Source organism: Sinohyriopsis cumingii, unplaced genomic scaffold (genome assembly GCF_028554795.1).
Source record: "Sinohyriopsis cumingii isolate HCF-2022 unplaced genomic scaffold, ASM2855479v2 utg000940l, whole genome shotgun sequence".
Lineage (NCBI taxonomy): Eukaryota > Metazoa > Mollusca > Bivalvia > Unionida > Unionidae > Sinohyriopsis > Sinohyriopsis cumingii.
The window spans coordinates 130,284-152,808 of record NW_028315945.1 but is presented as its reverse complement, the minus strand read 5'-3'; the positions used below and the strand labels follow the sequence as shown (position 1 = coordinate 152,808).

At 34.6% G+C, this 22,525-nt stretch overlaps 2 protein-coding genes across 2 annotated transcripts; both read right to left on the bottom strand.

The window, feature by feature from the left end:
* Positions 1-2,674: 2,674 nt before the first annotated feature.
* LOC149772975 (uncharacterized) lies at positions 2,675-5,209 on the bottom strand. The gene is made up of 3 exons (XM_089946996.1): positions 5,011-5,209; positions 4,054-4,198; positions 2,675-2,918 (listed from the first exon to the last, which is right to left on the bottom strand). Exons 1-3 carry the CDS (start codon positions 5,071-5,073, stop codon positions 2,746-2,748), a joined length of 381 nt encoding a protein of 126 aa, XP_089803122.1. The 5' UTR covers positions 5,074-5,209; the 3' UTR covers positions 2,675-2,745.
* A 4,903-nt stretch (positions 5,210-10,112) lies between these two features.
* On the bottom strand, positions 10,113-12,602 carry LOC149772974 (uncharacterized). Its single transcript, XM_089946991.1, has 3 exons — positions 12,446-12,602; positions 10,808-10,937; positions 10,113-10,393 (listed from the first exon to the last, which is right to left on the bottom strand). The coding sequence occupies exons 1-3, from the start codon at positions 12,494-12,496 to the stop codon at positions 10,200-10,202; spliced, it is 375 nt and encodes a 124-aa protein (XP_089803117.1). The 5' UTR covers positions 12,497-12,602; the 3' UTR covers positions 10,113-10,199.
* Between the last annotated feature and the right edge of the window lie 9,923 nt (positions 12,603-22,525).

Here is a 22,525-nt window from a genome sequence, read left to right as displayed (position 1 = left end):
CGAGTGAGACTTCCCAATCACTTTACGTTGCCGTATGGTCACATCGATATTGGTCAGCATATAAAAAGGGACAACTTCCAAGAACGACAATTCATTGCGAGGACAAGCGACGAGAAAGATGAATAACTCTACGCAGAAGAAAAAAGAGAAGGAACAAACATCATTAACCTCTTTCACCACCATACAGTCACAGCAAAGTACGTTCAAGAAGGGAAAGGATTCAGTAGACCTAAAGGAGTATTTTAGCATCCAAATGACTCAGACAGCGACCTCGAGAAAATTTAGAACGACAACTTACACCTACACAGTGAAATTTAAAGACTTTGCGTCTGACGTTCCAGCCGAGGAAGTATCAGGTTTCATTACGGATCTACTTGACTTACTGTTAGAGGAACTTAAATGTCATTGCCAATTCAAAGATCGAGGTCGTTTGAGACTATGTATCACGACAGTTTGAACTCGCCTGTATGTCTCGGATTTAGCACACCTGCAAAATAACTCCTTCCAAACTTTTGAGGGCTATTGAAGACACACAGTCAATGAGAGGAAAATTTGACATCACCGAAGGAAAAGTAACCATTCATATGGCATACGTTGTACCTCCATGGGAAGAAGACGATGACTGCACTTGATCTGCTTACTGATAAGTGTACCTAGCACAATGGATATAACAGCCGATTTACGAATGAAACGGATTAAGTGATGGGAAACATCTACGCTGGGACACAAGTGTTAGCTGACCAGATTTTTAACAATGTGTGAGAGTAATAGAGACAGAAACATGAACTTTGTCCTATTTGATTGCATGTTACTTGTTTTGAGTTAGCCTTTTCTTATAAATGAACATTAAATGTAAACAGGTTTACTAGAGCCAAGAACTAAATAACTAGTAAATATGTTTATGTATTAAATGGATAGTGCTTAGACCAAAGCACAGGCCATAGAGCCCATGTATATACTTGAATAAATGTTTTGAACCCATACAATAGACTTTTCTTTTTTGAGCCTCTATTCTCTCTGTGAGGTTTTCTTTAGAACATTTCTGTCGTCTTTTCTGTGTGTTTAAATGTGTATTTGTATGTTTGTCCCTATCTACCCTTTGTCCTTACAAATACGTTAAAATCCCTATAAAATGTTTTGACCCTATAAACCTCATGACGTCACCCAATGTTCAATTCCCATTGACATCCAGGTGACATTCCCATGTTAAAGTCCCATTGACGCTAAATAGCAAAGTGACATTCCCATGTTAAAGTCCCTTGTTAAAGCCCCATTGACGTCAAAGTGCAAAGTGACATTCCCATGTTAAATTCCCATTGACGCCAAAGTGCAAAGTGACATTCCCATGTTAAATCCCATGTTAAAGTCACATTGACGTCAAAGTGCAAAGTGACATTCCATGTTAAATTCCCATTGACGCCAAAGTTGATCCCCATGTTAAATTCCCATTGACGCCAAAGTACAAAACCCTATTTTAACGTTAAAGTCCCCTTGACGCTAGGGTGTCCCCATATACTACTATCGTGGTAAATGGAGAGTGTCCACTGATCGTCTTCTTTGGCTACATAGTGTATTTTCCGTGTGGTTAACAAAGAATCCCACAAATCAGTGATGAACCCTTCTATTTTTTCCTGAGTACTTCTGACTCGAAATTTTTAAATTTCATCGAGTACATTTAGGCTGTGGTTTTATATTTTCTGGAGGAGCTTTTATCCGTCTCTCTATTGTGGTAATGTTTTCGGGTGATACTAATTGACCTAGACTTGGCGTAGACTCTCTCAGTCTGTTGTCAGTCGTAGAAGGTGTGGAGAAAGTCTCATTCATGTCGTCTTCAGAATCGCTGGCATTGATTTGATCCAAAACTTCAGCTCGTGTGCTAGACGATATATCACATCTCTGCCTCTAAGTTTCTTCGTCTCCTTTCTCAATGAAACCATACGCTCATTTCATCTTGATTGCAAACTTGCAAATGACTACATTTTAGACGCAACGGAGTCCCTATATATAAGGTTTGTATTTTGAGGCTATAAATATATTTGGTTTTCTATAGACTTTTCTAAAAGTTATGACTATAGATAGATACTACCGTGTTTCCATGCTAATGCATGATGCTTTAACAGCTAACGTCCAAAAATGTACTTTTGCAAAAATGATTTTAAAACAAAAATGCAGAAGTATGTAAAATTTGCTAAATTTATGAAATAATAATTATGATATTTGACTTTGATTTTGAATGCAACGTGATTTATATAAATTGGTCAACATGTGAACGGTCCTTAATGTACATAGCTGAGCATTTTGGAATGGAATTACTTATATATTTACTAGTATAGAAAACAGTTCTTTGCTGTCTCGGCAAGACAGTTCCATGTATTCCTGTACCTAGACTGGTTTTTAAGAAGTGTATTCATCGTTCCGTCCATCATAAGAGAGATAGAAAAGAAACTTCTTAACGCTTTATATTCCCTGACTGTCCCATAAACACGTAGGCAAGTAGCTGTTTGTGTGTGTGTGTGTGTGTGTTGGGGGGGGGTAGTATTAGCTTACAAAGATCATCTTTAAATACCGCTAACTCCAAAAATAGTTGAGATTAATTATTGTCAACTCATTTTACCAGTTGAGATTAATTATTGTCAACTCATTTTAACAGCTGAGATTAATTATTAACAACTCATCTTACCAAATGATTTTATTGTATACTTCAAATTAAGCACAAAGTCGACGGTCAAGGCAACCCGGTTAACATTAGGCAACATCCGCTACGCACTCTGTTGTTCCGGGTCCTATGTTTATTATGGATCGCTTTTGGTTGGCAGGAACGAACCCACAGTGAAGCCCTTGCCCACAGCTGCAGTGACCGTTTGCCTTTTCAAAAAATGAGCATCTTTCGCCCTTTACTTTGTACAACTCACATACTCCTGAAAATAGATAAATCTCTTAAATCAAATTCGACAAATATTGTAGCTTCGCACATAAAATGATGATATTTTATTTCACTTGATCTCTCACAAAACTTCAGACATTGTCTCCAAACATTTTTTATTTTATCATCGCCTTGACGTTTTCAAATGCTTGGATAATTCCTGCAAGAATAGAAGGCTATCATCTGAACCTTCGCTGTGAGTTAATTTTGTTCTAACGTTTCTGCTTATGGTAAGATGTGTTTTTACTAATGTTACTTACAATTTTAAAATATGAGACATTTTTTCAAGTCTCCTCTCTCTCTCTCTCTCTCATATTTTATTAGAACGAATATAAATCCAGATCCAGCCAAACGCAGAAATAAGCAGAAAATCAATTACAGTACTATAATTTCAATTACTGACCAGTGTCGTGTGACAGAAATCAATTACAGTACTATAATTTCAATTACTGACCAGTGTCGTGGGACAGAAAAACAATTACAGTACTATAATTTCAATTACTGACCAGTGTCGTCTGACAGAAAAACAATTACAGTACTATAATTTCAATTACTGACCAGTGTCGTCTGACAGAAAAACAATTACAGTACTATAATTTCAATTACTGACCAGTGTCGTGTGACAGAAAAACAATTACAGTACTATAATTTCAATTAATGACCAGTGTCGTGTGACAGAAAAACAATTACAGTACTATAATTTCAATTACTGACCAGTGTCGTGTGACAGAAAAACAATTACAGTACTATAATTTCAATTAATGACCAGTGACGTGTGACAGAAAAACAATTACAGTACTATAATTTCAATTAATGACCAGTGTCGTGTGAAAGAAAAACAATTACAGTACTATAATTTCAATTAATGACCAGTGACGTGTGACAGAAAAACAATTACAGTACTATAGTTTAAATTACTGACCAGTGTCGTGTGACAGAAAAACAATTACAGTACTATAATTTCAATTAATGACCAGTGTCGTGTGACAGAAAAACAATTACAGTACTATAATTTCAATTAATGACCAGTGACGTGTGACAGAAAAACAATTACAGTACTATAATTTCAAATGCTGACCAGTGTCGTGTGACAGAAAAACAATTACAGTACTATAATTTCAAATACTGACCAGTGTCGTGTGACAGGCTAACAGGCTGAAAAGGTAAGGAGACGGCATCAACTGGTGCCTCCCTCCTGCTGGCGATTAAAATGGGTGATGGTATATAACAGCACTCTCCGTTCCCGCAATCAAGGTCCGACTTACAAACAGTACCCTATGTTAGACAATATTTAGGTTTCAATAAAGATCTAGCATATTCGGAGTGGGTTCACCATTTCAAAAACAAAAGAAAAAATGAAAGACCATCAAACAAAACATTTCGTTGATTTCTCGAGTGTCTGTTATTGATTCGTCAATGTGGCGTGGTTTAATGCAAGATTTAAAGAAATACTTGTAAATTGAGTTCATCACCGCAGATGGTGGTTTTTTAACATAACAAGAGTTCAAACATGTATTGTTCCTGTATTTAATTTTGACCAGTAAGGTGCATACAATTAAATATTTTTTTATTTAAAAATTCCATAGTGACAGTTTCTTGGGTCACTTCAGTTACTTATAACATCACATTCATATTTACAACAAATAGCTGAATAAATCCCATTCTTATCACAACGTGTCCAAAGCAGTTCTAGGCTTTGCCTACTAGTATGATCGTCACAGGAGTATGCTTCAAGTCAGCAATAATATTGGCATATTTTATAATTAGAACAATTAAATTAAGACTGTTTGATTAATGTTTAAATCATACATCTGGTACAGTATAAAATCCTACACTCTTCACTGAGTGGCATCAACGAAACTTCTTTGTTAAAGGAATTTTAATTTGTAACAATTTCGACGATTTTGAAATTGGAAACATTTTGTTTTCTTTTCTTCTTTACCACGTTCTCATTCTCCGTTATAAAGGATAACGTCACCAACGATCAGGTATGTTTCCCTGATGTATTAATATTGCTCGAGTATACAGCAGGTTTTTATGTTTTAAGAAATTAGATGCAAACAACATGAAAGGTAAAAGTCATATACCGGTGTTGCTCTGATCGCAGTGACGATGGACAAAAAAACGAAAACTCCAGCATTCTTTCCCATTTTCAAAACTCTTGTCCCTTTATGATTCGAAGCGTATATCCTGCTGGGATGTAATTCACAAAATGGCGTCGGAAGGGAACAGCTCTGTGAAATAAATGTTGAAGACAGATCGAGAGGGGAAGATAAGACTGAGGATAGGTGGCACGACCAATGGTGCGTAAGGCCTTCGTCATGATAACTAGTCAATCCCATGTGCTGTAATATGGTATACAAAAACTTGCTCGAGATAAGCAATGAAGTAAAGATTTCAAAATGGACCAACATATTTTGCCTTTGTAAGTTCAAATTAAACTTTTCTCCGAATTTGCGAGCACCACGTGCGAAATATTTACCGATACGAACTTAGTTTGAAAAGTATAGTATGTTCAAAACACAGAAGTGAATACTCGGCCATTTCTGTGAATCACAGCAGACGTTCGTGTATTGTAGATTACTGTTGTGGCAATTACCTGAATGCCATGATTTTTATTAAAGAAATTCTTGGTCAGGACATACCAACTTTAAAAGTTTAAGATCTAGCATAAAGGCATACAGTTATCCATTGTTATCTGTCACGTAAATTATTCAGTGATGTGCACGTGAGAAAGACACATGCCCGTTGCTCTCAGTTTTCAAACCTGTAGCCTTATTACTAAACATTTCTAAGCCATTATGTTAAAACTCCGTCAATTATTGACCTTTACAGTAGGTAAATAATGTGCTATTAAAAAAAAAACATTTAGTTACGTTTTTGGCACTTATGTATACACGTGCCAGCTAAACTCACATATTTCTTGGAAGACAATATGTTCATACCAAATACGTACTGTATTTTATTTACCGTCCCAATAACTTGCCAGATGGACTATTTTTCCTTATCATACCAATAGCAGACCTCATGAAGTTCATTTTATCTATCATATGATCAAGATGTTCATACTATTTGCTGTGAGATACAAAATACAACGGTTACCGAGTAAAAAGGCTTTAATTCAAGTATCCTGACAATTAGTGTGTGTGTGTGTGTGTGTGTGCGTGTGTGTGTGATTTGGATTTTTAACGTAGCTTTAACAATTTCTCAGTCATATCGCTACGATGTCTGCAGTGTGGCAGTTTACAGTGATGTCTGGCACTGGGGCATCATGCCGCAGACATACAGCATGATGTCCCACCCAGTCACATTATTCTGACACCAGGTCGACCAGTCCTAGCACTAACCTCTTAATGCTGAGCGCCAAGCTTAGGCAGACGTTAGCACCATTTTTGTAAGTCTTTGGTATGACTCAGACGGGGTTCGAACCCACGACCTCCCACTTCCAAGGCGGACGCTCTAACCACTAGGCCACTTGAGCGGTCTGACAATTAGTTACTGCATTGCTAATGGGAAGAAGAAAAAAACCTTGTGATCTAAAGTAAATTACAGCTCATAAGGTTTCCCTACTAAATAATGTTAAGATAATAGCTATCAATAATACCTTCCAAAGCTGAGGAATTTACCTTTTTACCTATAGTTTAAATTTAAAATTCATTTTCAAGTGGACAAAATAGGCTGTATGTTGTAAGCAGTTGCTGTATCAAAACTCGGGAGGGAAATCAAGCCGAAGCATCCTGCTGATGACGGATTTTAAATGGCGCCTATCCCCTGACCTGCTTTTATACTGAGTGTATGTACGAATCGTGTATATTGTGTTCTCGTGGTTGAAGAGATAAGGTGTGTTCTGATCACAGACGACACGATACAGTGCCATGGAACGAGAGAATTGTCCTGTATTTAGAGCCAGTGTGATGAAATACAGTTTTGATACTCATGTACCATGCAGCCGCGCCCCTACTACCACCATCCACAGATTATTTCATCTTTCTCTGGTTCTTTAATATGGAGGAGGACAAGAAAAGTGGACGTTTATGATAAATGTGATGTTTGTTTTCTTACATACATACATACACATGCATACATACATACATACATACATACATACATACATACATACATACATACATATGACAAACAAGAGCTAATTGGTTAATACTTCCTGGTTTCATACCTATATTATTAAGAATTTCTTCAGCAGATAATTCATTTCAAAGTCGTGCTTCTGTATTTCTTGTAATGTATGGCGAATATCTGAAATAGGTAAACATTAGAGTGTTTTCCTAGACAAACTGTATGTACAGTCAGATGATCTTTCCATCGCTCGAAAGCCTCTTCGCGAATACTCCCGTGGTCTGTTTCAGCACGTGTTGGTCGTTGTCTGCCTAAGTCGCGTCCTGACTATACTCATCGTCGAACAGAAACTGGTACAGTTCCTGAGCGACTCGAACGATTTCCACCGAGGCCATCTGCAGTCAATATTTGAAAGTAACTCAGACCATCATTGGGAAGTTCTACTGAAGTGATGGTTAAGCGGAACTTGTGGCATTTAGACGTTGGAGAGGTCAGGATCAAGTCCTGCACTGTCGATCCCAGCTTAGTCGTAATCGAGTAAATCGTTGTCCACGTCACAGCATCACTTTTCGCACAGCGATTTTCCATCCAGTGATCCTGGACGTGTTACTAAATGTTCCTCAAAGTTGGAATTTCCATAGGAGAATTAGGAATATGTATGTATGTATCAGAAGTCATGATATTATTGTTGTTGTTATAGCCTTTATTGTAGAACAAGCGTGTGTGGAATATTTAAATGTGAGTATATGAGTTGACTTAATGATTTCATCGCCATTATGCTGATTAAAGATCTGCGAGAGTGTGTTAAGTCTCCTGTGTTTGAACAAGGAGGCACCATTGCACGTCACTTCTAATCCACGGGAAACTTTCCGGGTGGGAACGGACGCCACTCGAAGATTAGAGAGGAGAAGACGTGGAGAGCACGTATAGATAGGCTGTTGTGCGAGGAAGGAAGGGGGAGATGGAACGAGCGTACTGGAAGTACCGACAATGGGGACCAAGAGAACGGAAACGAGGGTAACAGAAGTACCCATAAGGAGGCCGAGAGAACGGAAACGTGTTGTACCGGAAGTACCTACAAAAAGTGCCGGGAAAGGAATGCAAGGCCTAATTTACAGATGAGTAACATAGATGGGACAAGGGAAGGAAACCCTCTCACCTTTAATTTCTCGAGATTAGATAGTTCGCAATTTGTATAGGTCATGGATTGATTGGAAACAGTTACATTGAAAATTGTACTGTAATTGAGAAATACCGTAATATAGTCTTTATTAAATTGTGATACCTTTCACCTTATTAATTTTATATTTTACACCTAGACCGTTGGCTTTGCTGACTGGGGGCTCGGAGCTATTTAGCCTTTACATCGTCCATCCTTCTCCGGGCTTAGTAATATATATATATATATATATATATATATATATATATATATATATATATATATATATATATATATATATATATATATATATATATAGATAGATAGATAGATAGATAGATAGATAGATAGATAGATAGATATAAGGTATTGGTGAAACTTGCGACTGAATTTTTTTAAACTGGTATCAACTTTTTTTTATATTAGCCACGCATACACTCTACAAGATAACTACTTTATGTTCTGCGTCTGCAGTCACACAGATTAGATTATATGACGTGTTTTCCCACTGCAATACAGTATTCATCAATAGTACTCCTTTGTCTAAGTAGAAAATCATGATCTTTTTAAATCAAAGTGAATAACAATAGGTGTGTCATAAACAATACCCTTTTAAGTCTTTAACGCCCTTGGTATGTGTTATTGACCAGCAGTAAGTGTAGGGTCAACAAACCTTGTAAAACCTCAAAATGCCTTAACATAGGTGATCGGTATCACCAAAATCCAATGTGTTTATGGTAAACAAAACCTACCAAAGCCACATAATTCTTTTACAAGTGTGGTCTGCTTTTATATAGCTCTAATAGATTTGAAGATTGAGCCATAAATACTGTAATTTCTTACATGTCCAAGGGTTATCAGTTATGTCCAATTGTTTTGTTTGAAAAGGATACCACTGAAATACATACATACATACATACATACATACATACATACCTTTCGAAATATGGTTTAAGCCTACAGAAACCAGGCCCCGTAGTAACGATGTGTCTCGTGTATAAAATATTTGAATAAAACTACATGTTTTTTGATTGCATTATTTAATACTGTAAACAGTGATAGAAATGTAGAGATTTTAGGGATTACTGAATGCTGCTTTTCAGAATTGTACGTGTGTAAAGAAAATGTATCTCTCTTCTCTTATCTTGTGTCTTGAGTGATCCTAATGATTTTTGTCCAGAAATGTATCTAATTATGGAGCAAACTTAAAGAAAATCATTTTCCTCTGGCGAGGTATGCACAATATGCGTGTCAGGGACCTCACAGCGGCCTACAGAAGACAGTAAGACCTAGCACAAAAATCGAATCCACTGAGTGTGTGCGTGTGGCGTGAGGTCGATCTTTCTCCCATTTGTAAGGATCTCAAGACAACATTAACTGTCAGTTGAATGACTTTTAAACTTGCTAATAAATAATTTTTATCTGATCAAACCTAAGGACCACATATACACGAGGCTCTGACTCCATACTTGTATGTAGTAGATTTTGTTTTTGCTTCACATACGCAGGATTTATCAGCAAGCATTACTTAGCTAGAGATTGGTATTTAATGCACCCTGCTATATCACCCAGACAACGAATACACAAATTTATTCCTATTATCTGAAACTGCTCTACACTTTAAACGTGAGAAAAAACTCATTATATGAGTGTACGTGAAGGGACCATTGTACCAAACTAATCCAGGTTACCAGAAAGCCTCGTGCAATGTGAATGACGCTTGTAACGAATCATCGGACAATTACTCGGTTTTAAAAATATCTTCCAAACAGCGATTCCCTCTAGTCAATCTGACGTAAATAAACATAGCAATACACCAAGTTTATTACAATTTATGAGACACTGATATATGGAACAATCCACTAATACTTATATTTTAACTTATTTTATTTCATTTTATTTCAATCCAAACTAACCGACGACAGATTTTTTAAAAATTATAAAAAGGAAACCCAATATTTTTCGAAATTTATTTAATATGCTATGTAAAATTCAGGGGTAACAAAAGAGTGGGATCATTCCATCTGCTACTATCATGTCTCATCACACTGTTACAGCACATTCATATGTTCCAGGCAATAGCTTTCTGCGGACAATTGTAGGGAAGGCTTGCACAGTCGCCAGGGTGGTTGGAGGAGTGTGGTGACAGTATAACCCGTGACCACATCCACAGTGTCCATTCATCTTCTCCAGTGGGTTACAATGTTCGCCTAGGGTCCTATATCGTTCGCAAGTGCCTGAAAATGGTTAACTTGAACTAATTTCATCCAACAATTACATAACATAAGACATAGCATCATTGTATGAATTATATACGTCCAAACACAGTTGACATCTAATGGTAACATTACTAATACAAAAGTTTGCTTCATATATTTTATTCTTTACTTTTTCGTTTTGGATCACATAATAACTTACATAATTTAATTCGAATTTTAGGTTATAAGCTCCAACTTGTCATCATTTTTAAAAAGAAATATTTCAGCTGTAATACACGCCGGGATTGTAATCATCTGTAAGTCTCTTGTTTAAAATGCCTGTTATTTCGTCTAAGTACCCTCTAGAATGAATGCGGTCGATGTATGAGAGAGAAAAAAATATGACACCAATGATGAGAAAATATATTGCAATCTATGTTGCCTTAACAGTACCAGATTTACTGGTGAGGCCGATCGGCTGTAACGGCAGGACGGCTTGTCTCTTGCTCATGACCTGGAACGGACTGGGAATGTAACAGCACTCTCCGTCGCCGCAATCATAATCTGAGTGACACACCGTTCCCTGCGTTACATAAGAAAATGATTGTAGTTGTTTAGTGTTACTGTGAACAGCAGCTTCCTGCACAAAGAATAGAAGCTATATACAAATAGATCCTTCTGTTGAAATTATGTGCTGCTTCTGAATGCCAGAAGAAGAAAAAAACATCCTATGAGTTGCTTGAACTGCATCGTTTTATGCCACATGTCTGATATTGGAAAGGAATCACAAGAACTTTTCCTAAGTGCATCGCATTGTCGACTTTACTAAAAGAGCAATTGCATCATTATACCTTTAAATCCCAGATCAGAAAATTGTATCATTTAATCTGATAGTCAGCAAATAATGTGTCCTACAACCTAGTAGTCAACTATTAATGCATCGTTTAATCTAGTAGTCAATTAATTAAGTATAATTTAATATGGTAGTCAACTAATAATGTATTAATTAATCTAGTATTCAACATAAATGTATCATCTAACGAAAAAGTCAACTAATAATGTATCATTTAACGTAGTAAACTATTAAAAATCTTCAGCTTTCTATGGTCTCGTATTTTCTTAATATGAAATAGACAAATGAGTCCAAATGTGACCTTTCTTTTTGCATTTAACGTAAGCTAGACAAGTAAAGAATTCCATGTAGCACAAGTTCAACATATGTCAAAGTAACGACGAAAAGTGAAACTGGATTTATATGGACTTAGATAACTGTGTAATATAAGATGTCAATTCTGTGTATTACTTTGTATCATCAATGCAAACTTTTCAATGTAAGATGTTAGTTTTGTGTATTGCTTTGTATCTGCAATGTCAACTATTTAATGTAAGATGTCAGTTCAGTGTATTGATTTGAATCTGCAATGTCAACAGCTGGCGGTTTTCTCAAACTGACATACTAATAAGGACTTATTCTGGCTTCACCTGTCATGTGCTTAATTTTGCGGTCATTTTAATTTTCGCAAAATTGGCCAGAATTTTGAAGCTCCGTCAATTGTTGATTTTTATGGTATAATGATAACTAGATAACTATCTAGTATATGTGCATTTACCAGCTAAAATCAAGATTTGTCTTGGAACTCTATTTGGCCCAATAAACTTCATTTTACATATCATACCAACACCATACCAGTTGGAGTTCATTTAATCTACCACACAGGTGTTCGACTTGTTAATTATAATTTAAATCACATTATTATTATATACTACATGCATGATTTATAATTAAATTGTAAGCAACGACACGGGCCCGTGTGAGCTATCATATCAATATCCTGTAAAGAGTACATGTTATGGAATATGAAATGCAAAGGTTACCGAGCACAAAGGCTGTACTCCAAATAGCCCAACAACTAATGTCAGCATTGGTAATGAAATAAATCTTTGAATATGTCTATAGCATATTGCATTTGTAAAGCTTTCTCACTTATTAATACTGAATATCAATTAATTCTAGCATCGAAAACAGTGAAATATCCTTTTTACTGCTCTTGAAATTGAAGAATATTCTCAAGTGGACAAAGTTTGACATACCTGCAAAGCAGCTGCTGTACCCAACGCGAGAGCAAAAACCAGTAGAAGCATTCTGTTTGATGACTAATATTTCAAATGGCGAATTTCCCCTGACCTGTTTTAATGCTGAGTGAATGCACGACTCCTTTATATCATGGGGACTTGTGAGTGAATAGATAAGAAGGCGTGTTTTGATCACAGACGTTGTGATGTAGTGCCACGGAACCATATAATTCTCTTGTATGTTGACACAGTGGGATGATGAACCTTTCTGATACTCGTGTGAATATATATATATATATATATATATATATATATGAAGAAATTTATAAATGAATTTTTCATGTCAGTCAAGGTCTATGTAACAGTATAAAAACCTATACAACTAGTTAGAATAACAGAGATATACAGTCATGTACCTCACGGTCAGTAAATACAGAACCACGATCAAGAGCTTGCAGAACACTCGGTATATTTAAATATTAGGAATATTTAGGATAAATTACAAACAATGTTTTACATGAACTAAGACCAAATAACACTATCGAAATGATAACCATTTTTAAAGATTAAACGCATATCATTAATCGTACTTTGAACTCAGCACACCTTTCAGACAAATAGCCACCAATAACGTAAAAATATATTTTTTTTAAAACGTTAATGAATAATGTTTTTTTCAAAATTAAATTAAACTTTAAGAGAACTAAAGTAATAATATGTACTGATGAAACGAATATTCTTTAATTTTCAACTTCAAAAATATATTCCATTTGCAAAGAGAACAACAACTCATTACAATATGGTGTCATGAAAGACGAGGACATGAAATGGACAGTATTATATGGTTGTGGTTTTACAGAGCTATACGTAAGTACTTTTCTGATGAACGATGTTTGCTATACTATGCTAAAAAGCCAGTATCATATGGTTGTGGTTTTACAGAGCTATACGTAAGTACTTTTCTGATGAACGATGTTTACTGTACTATGCTAAAAAGCCAGTATGTTGCACATATCTGTACATTAGTGTTGAAAACGATAGCTTGTACATTGATACAACGCATATCGTTGTACGACAAAATACAATAATAGAAATAATAACATATATGGAATACCAATAGCAACAAGACTGTGGCTGGATTATTCCAAGAGGAGGTGAAAGGTGTAACAATACAAAAATGTTGTGACCATAGGGGTAAGCTATTATCTGTAGAAGCTGTCATGCAGGGATATTAGAAATATGCTGTTAAAATCAAACTGCATTCTATAACAATTGTTTATTTTACCAAACTACAAATCATCAAAAATGAACTTAAATAGATCGTAACATCACGGAAAATGCACTGTCAAGAGATGGACTTAACTAGATCATACCATCATATAACATTGACTGTCAAAGTCTTAACTAGATCATACCATCATATAACATTGACTGTCAAAGTCTTAACTAGATCATACCATCATTTAACATCGACTATCAAAGTCTTAGCTAGATCATACCATCATATAACATTGACTGTCAAAGTCTTAACTAGATCATACCATCATATAACATCGACTGTCAAAGTCTTAACTAGATCATACCATCATATAACATTGACTGTCAAAGTCTTAACTAGATCATACCTTCATATAACAGAGACTGTCGGAAACTTAACTAGATCATACCATTATGCAACATAGACTGTTGAAAAATGGATTTAAGTACATCACGCAACATACGATACGTAAAGGTTACTATTTCACCATATGATGATATATGGTATTATGATGATAATATGAAAACTTTATACTCACCTTTCTTTTGGAACTATATCTTCCTAATCCTACTATCTAAATATTTAATCATCTACTTTGTGTCTAAACTGGTAATCCAGCCTCACTCAATGTTTCGTTCTATGGTTTTGTTCAAACGTTTCAATAATTAATTTGCAATATCGACAGATACTACAAGATTTTCATTCAAAATATTTTCCACAGAGCTGTAACTTTTACTAAACTACTACTATATACCGGCAAACATCAATGTCAACGACTGGGAGAGCTGTGCAAATAACCGTTCCACCTGGCGTCTAGCTGTCAGGCAGGGAGTTCAAAACGCAGAGGAAGAGAGAAAAATAAAACAAGCTGTAAAGAGAGCTAGAAAGAAGGATAAACAAAAGCTTACTTTGGAGCTACGCCATCGTCTCCCGTAGACGGACGGATGCCTACAGACTATATACCAATAATTTCGAGAAAGATTTTTTATGACGGATTTATATTTTGTATCGATAAATAAATTCCTTAATACTTAAAACTGGATGATAGTTTTCATAGGTTCGTTGCTTAATATACCGCTTCGATAGAGCTGAAAATATTTTGATTGTTTTTAATTCGCGTTTTATTTGTGGTTTTACTTTCTGTGAGTATTTTTATTTCTTATAGTACAGTCTGTACTGAATTTGGATGAATATTAAAATACTTTGCAGCGGCCGATAATGATGAAAATTTGGTTTGTCTTCTGTCTAGAAAATCTATGATATCCATCGTCAGTAGATAATCTATAATTTTATATTGAGATAAATTTAGCAGTCTTTTATTCTAGCCTCGTCGACCTCATGACGACGTTTGTCATAGTATCGTTTTAGCGCTCTATATTTTCTTCCTCCACATTGAATACAAAGTTCTGACATTCCCTTCACCTCCACCCCAATCGCATTTCACGCATTGTCATCGCCATACACTTCCTAAATGAGATCACGATACTCATTACAACAATTTTTCCACATGGGGTTTTCAATCCAAACATAAGCCACTTACACATATGCTTTGCTCTTGACATTATGATATAATATTCCGGATAATGTTCAATCAGAGAAAAACTTGGCTTAATTATATAATGGGTAAATGGATTGTAGTCAAGCATTTGCAAGAACAGTTTTATAATCTCACCGGTGTCAGACGAGCCCTTGCTAGGACGAAAATTGACCTAGAAATTTGCGAGATCCGATTAAATCGTTAGTAGCTACGAGAGACGAGTTTGCAAGATTATAGATGATTAAACCAACCGCGGCCAGGTTTGATGTTGGTAGAGCAGACGATAAAGAAAAAAGGCGTCCACCGTTTGAGTTACAATTACAGAACATATCAGAATGGCCATGAATGAGTTCAGGCAGATTGTATTACTGTTCATGGTTGAGAAATGCTTAGCAAGTAGATCTGATATATTTTATTTGGTCCCATATTTGTTTAGAGTTTGATTTGAAGTTCAATATGGAGCAGAAGTGTTGCCATGTTTTTTTCTTTTGCTAGTGTTATGATCCCTTTAAAGTGTTTGTCTTTATACTGGCAGAAATCTAAATGAGTCTCTTGTTCACTTGTATTTGTTAAGTGCATTTTCTATCTCCATGTGCTTTTTGGTATTAATCGTCCCACCATGGTACTGATTGCTTAGTTTGAGTGCTTGTTGTTTCGTTAATATTTAGGGTAGCTACATCAAGTAGAGTATCAATTACATTGTCATGGAATATTGTTATATCTGGGTCTTCGGGCTAGTTTGGGTGCTCATATAGTAAGATTGATTGCTGGGTGGGAGTTTTAGTTTGGTTTGATTCATCAATCCATTCTTCAATTAATTTGCCTCTTTTATCCCTTCCACTTTCTTCCCATAGTTCATTGTAAGCATTAAATGATTAGGTTTCCAGACTGGTATGGGGAGATTTGTCGATAAGATTCTAAGTTGATTGGGTTGTCATTCCCCCTGGGTCATATATATATTAGTTATTATTAGATTATTCGATCCAATGTTGACTAAGACAGGTTGAATTTCAATTTTGTTATTTATGTATATTGGCATTGGGATCGTTAATGTTTTAGAGTAGGGCAGGGAGTCACTTAGAAATATTACAAGCCCTCCTCACTTTTTCATATTGCTACGACTTTTGAATATGCCTGGTGAGTATCCGGATATGTTTTGGATTCTCTAGTAAGTGTGTTTCCTGGAGGCAGATTATGTCAGGTTTATTTATTGCATTAATGATTTTGTGTATTAGTTCAGATTGGTGTTTGGATAGGCCCCTGCAATTCCATTGCCAGATAGTAAGTTTTTTTTATAGTTGTGTTATCCATTGAGATTGGTCGTGGTTGTGGTTATGATGGTGGTCTGAGGAGTAATTGTGAGTTTAGCATGATAATGTTTGGTAACACATGAGTTTAGGTGTTATGTTATGTTTTCTAATATGGGGGGGGGGTCTGGTACTGTTAGATTTAATTATCTCTTTGAACAGTTCAATCCACATCTGCCATGTGATGACGTTATGATAACCTTGGTGGGGGGACGTGTATGACTGTTGTTGTTTTGTGGGGGGGGGGGGTTGTATCTTTATGGCTTTGATTATTTCCTGATTGCATTCCTGCTGATTTTGGTTTCTGATTTTGGTACAGTTTTTGGGCGGATTAGTTCTTTGTGGAGGTGGATTTCTTGTGGTTGGAGTTGAGAGGTTAGGTGACTTCCTTTGTTCCAGTTTGATGGAAGTTGTGTTGCTGTTATCAATTGTTTGTTTTTTTGCTGCCTGATATGTCAAATGTATGACAATCATGAGGTTAATTACTTGATTTTCTTTGATAGTTTTGAGGCATTCAGATGCTCTGGGGTGTTGTGGTTCTCTGCAGTTAGGGCATTTGATAATTCTCTTTTTACATGCCTCTCTAAGTTGACCCCTACCGCGGCTGCATCTATATCGTATCGGCGTATTGTCTCCAATGTTGATAGTTGGTTCAGAATCGGGGTTTGTTGACAATAGGTGCTTATATCCGATGGCTTGTATTCATTTACTGTGCAATATATATTTATAACATTAAAATGTATCCTTAAAAGATATCATTCCAAACTATAAATAAAATGTATCCTTAAAAGATATCATTCCTAACTATAAATAAAATGTATCCTTAAAAGATATCATCCCTACTATAAATAAAATGTATCCTTAAAAGATACCATTCCTAACTATATATAAAATGTATCCTTAAAAGATATCATCCCTAACTATAAATAAAATGTATCCTTAAAAGATATCATCCATAACTATATATAAAATGGATCCTTAAAAGATATCATTCCTAACTATAAATAAAATGTATCCTTAAAAGATATCATCCCTAACTATAAATAAAATGTATCCTTAAAAGATATCATCCCTAGCTATAAATAAAATGTATCCTTAAAAGATATCATCTCTAACTATAAATAAAACGTATCCTTGAAAGATATAATTCCTAACTATAAATAAAATGTATCCTTAAAAGATATCATCCCTAACAATAAATAAAATGTATCCTTAAAAGATATCATCCATAACTATATATAAAATGGATCCTTAAAAGATATCATCTCTAACTATAATTAAAATGTATCCTTAAAAGACATCATCCCTAACTATAAATAAAATGTATCCTTAAAAGATATCATCCCTAACTATATATAAAATGTATCCTTAAAAGATATCATCCCTAACTATATATAAAATGTATCCTTAAAAGATATCATCCCTAACTATATATAAAATGTATCCTTAAAAGATATCATCCCTAACTATATATGTGAAACTCTACTTTCAGAACAAGTTGCTCTACTTGTTTGTTTTCCAAATTTGGATTCCAAAATTTATTTATATAAATTCCTTAATGGATAACTACTTAGCTATTAAATCTTTAAGGGTGTTAGTGGCACATATGAACGGGCTTTTTTTTTCCTCATAGATTCTTTCTTATGTGTTGGTTTCATCCGACAAAAACAAATATTAAGGTCAATGGCCAAGCAAGTAGTTTTTGATGAAAAGTGGCCTATGTCCTGGCCAAGTGTTAAGCTTTTAAGCAGCCATATGATTTTAAAGGTAAGAAGTCCAAGGAGTGAAAGTCAGGAGCCAAGGGTAAAGGTCAGAGGTCAGAAGGCCTTACATTCGGACTTAATGTTGTTTTTCTTGTTGTTATTGTTGTTTTATTGTTGTTTTCACTCATTAGTAAAGAAATATGGCCACATATAAAGTTTTGATAGAAGTAGATCACCTATATTTTTCCCAAAAGTACAAATGGCGGATGATTACATGTTAGTTTGAAAATTGGTGTAAACAGGATGCAACTGGTTATACGGTTTAAATTGGATAATACGAGTTAAGTGGTCTCACACTTAGTCCCTATATACTATTGTCCCTATATAGCAATACAGGAAAGTCCATTGTCTAGCTAAAGTATGTCATATATGGATAAAGTTACAAGATTTTTTCTTTATTAAAGCGCCTTTATGTTAGCTCAGAAAATCACTATATAAATTGTATCGTACTACACATTCATATAGATAATCATTGCCTAATCTGATAATAGGTGATTATTAAATACACTTTGCTTCTATGACACACAGGACGGTCACATCAAGGTGTGTTATCTGCATAATGTAAACAGTTTTCTGGCATTCAACTATGCATCTAAGCTGATATATTTTATCATAATATATAAAAATTATTTCTGTATCCGTCTAGTGTTCTAGAAATGTTTCCTCTTTTGTTTTGTGTTTTAACATTTCAACAAGAACTTGTTAATGTAAAATACTGCTATCTCCGCCAGAACTGTCATATATTTACCGTCATTTTAAAAGTACTGTACTCTGTTCCATTACTATCAGCGTTCATGTCATTTTAAATGTACTGTTTGCCGTTATAAACAGCGATTTTATTAATGGCGTAACAGGTGAATGCAAAGTGAAGTGACTAGTATGAAGTACAATATTGTTCTGTGTTATTGCTTTTGTTCTGCTTTTGTCTTGTTCATCCATTCACGTTGATTACACTGCTGATATCATCTTTCGTTTTGTAAAACCACGTCCCGTAGTCCAAAAATTTCTTGAATATAAATATTAGGCTAAAATTTCAAAATTTGTTTGGTATATTTTCTTTAAAAAATAGAAGTTGAACAACGAAAAGTTTGAAGTCAGCTTGTTGCAATCAAGATACGAGTGATACACCATCCCCTGCGTCTCACTGTAAATTGTGTTTGACAGCGTTACCGTGTAATACGGACATAGAACACAATTAATTTTACTATATATTCTCTACATTTGTTTTTCAGTACTGACCTTTCCACTGTGTGACAATAAATACAAATCATATGTTAATCTAAAATACCTTCAAAGATGACTTTACGGTGAAGTTTTTGTCAGAGGTTGACCTGCATTTTTTGTAGAGGCTGCACTGTCAACAGAGCAGCATGTAAACAGAACACAGATTTCACTTCCGGATCATCTCCAAGGCCTTATTACTCACTGTACAATTCACCGAAATACAAACGGACAACCAATCCTGAGCTCATATTCTCGAGAACAAACAATTATCTTTAAATCCCTACCAAAAATGCATAAATCTAACACTTCTTTCACCACCAAATTAGAGAGGAAACATTGTTCTAAAAAATAGACTAGAACTACATTCTCTGGAACTATTAACTGTGGCCTGATTCCATATGTGAATCAACTGACGACCTTCAAAAGTACAATGACACCGTTCCCTCCCTCCCTCTCTGTCTGTCTCTGTCTGTCTCTCTCTTTCTCTCTCTCTCTCTCTCTCATACATACACACACACACACACACACACACTTAGTAATCACTAATCTTCTATCAAAGCTGTTCGGGTTTCTAAATAAAATTATAAACAGGCATCGATTTTATGCTGTAAATTATTTTTCATGTCTAATCAAATTATGACATATAAAACTCTAAATTAATACATTATGTAATTATTATAGCTATAACGGCAAATGAGGTTTATGACTATTTTTTAATGTAATTACGGTTTTGGTATTATATTGCGTGAAGTACTAATATTTGGTATTATATTGCGTGAAGTACTAATACGTCACACGAATGTGAAACAAGAGAAAACCATACATGTATAAAATTAGAGTTTCGTGATGTGTAGTCATTAGGTGATTGGAAATAATATTTATAGTATACGCGCGTTCAAAAACCTTTCAAGTGACAACGATTGAGGTTGCTGGAAATTGAGGTTGCTGGAAACTTAGATTAAAAATTCGGCCTCGGTATGAGGTTCCTTGCGTGTAACAATACGATATTTCTAAGCATAATAAACTTAAAATTATATTGCTATGATAAATAAAATACTCAAAACTATATCCAGTAGCACTAAACGATTTTTCAATTTTCGAAAAAGACTTAACCAATCCATTTCATTATTCCAAACTGTAGAAAGAAAAATAACTACGACGATGCGAGTTATTTAGAAGATAACCACTTTAAATGTTTACTAACTATAGGAATTACTAAATTAGAATGATTACTAATATATTAATATCTAAATGACAAAATTGACATTTAAATTAGAGCTCTACCGTAATTGTAATATACATTTCTGCCATGAAATAAATTTTGAAAATCATAAAAAATTACGTAATCAGAAATTGGCATTATGAATAGAATTATTTAATATAGTCAATAACAATTTACGAATAAGGACAAATAGAGTTTCTTTGATTAGTTTATGCTGCGACTGAATCAGATTTGCTAATTGATAGTAAGATTATCAGAGGACTAAACGCGACACATGCATATGCTTCCAACCGTCGTCTGGGGTCCAAACCGTTTTAAGACATTTGTGAATACATGGGAGAAATGACGACTACTTCGGTGCATATAAATGACACTTTTTAAGTGAAATTACTATAGTTATAAATCATTTAAAAGTTATGACGCTCATTTAATTTTTAAAACTTCGTCATGAGAAATATTAATTATACCAGACAAAATTGTGAAATCATTTTCAAAATTTAGTTGAAGGATTGTATTAACTAAAATATCAATATCAGAACGAAAGAGATAAATGCGTTTTAAAATATTTTCTCAGACTGATAGTTCAATCTGTATTTGGAGTACAATTACGGAAATGACGTAACGATTGATTTATTTTTTGATATTTCAAATATCTTTTAGTGCTGGTGCATAAAGTTTCAAGTATTTTTAAAAATAAATGTCATCTTGTATGGGTCTTCCTGAATGATCTTATGGTGGCTTTAATAATGACTCTGTGGCATATAAAAACAAACTCATCAAGATTTTAAACATTTATTTCTGTTATTTTAGTTCTGATTTTTTTAAATAGATGTTATTATTTCTTATCGCAATTAAGCCTACATATCTATCAGTGTATAAATACTATGAGTATAAAAATGTCGAGTACATTACGGACACAGCCTACATATCTATCAGTGTATAAATACTATGAGTATAAAAATGTCGAGTACATTACGGACACAGCCTACATATCTACCAGTGTATAAATACTATGAGTATAAAAATGTCGAGTACATTACGGACACTTAGCTTTCTATAAAGTTTATGCTGCCACGTCGAATATTCTAATAAAGATATCATCCTTACACTTTATACTTTATACTTATAGCTATTGAGATAAGTGAAGTTTGGGAGTAACTTTTAATTTAATGAATCACTACGATGTATATGGTACTAAACAATAAATCCTAAATATTAAAATTCAAAAACTGGTTAAGTCACCAAATGTGTTTTGAGGTGAACATTTTTTGGACATGTTTAATTCGGTGAATAAGAACACTTTGGATGTTCGCCTCAGGCACTTTTCACTAAATAAATGTAACATTTTCAGGATAATTACTGTGGGTTTTTTTTTAATTCGGGCTAATTAAGTGAAAACTGTCTGTCTTCAAACTATTTTGGAATGATCTATCTACATTTTTATTTTTTCCCAAATGAACCATGTCGTTATCTGAACTTAAAAAATAATGTAGAAATTCAGTTCTATTTATGACCAATTTCCTTGCAAATACGTTTTAATATGTATCAAAGCATTTGCAACAGTAAAATTTTACTGGCTACAATTATTAGTTTGACCCTCACTTAAAATCATAGTGTAGTGTATCGGTGTTTTTAATTTAGTTTATTTGTAAGGCTATCATCACTTCTGACGCCACGTATTTATCTCTAATATACAACGTGACAAAACCCATTGATATCGGGATGTGTCCTGAGTTTTCCTAGGTGTGCCTGCAAGTTTACCGCTACACATTAACTGGCTTAAAATC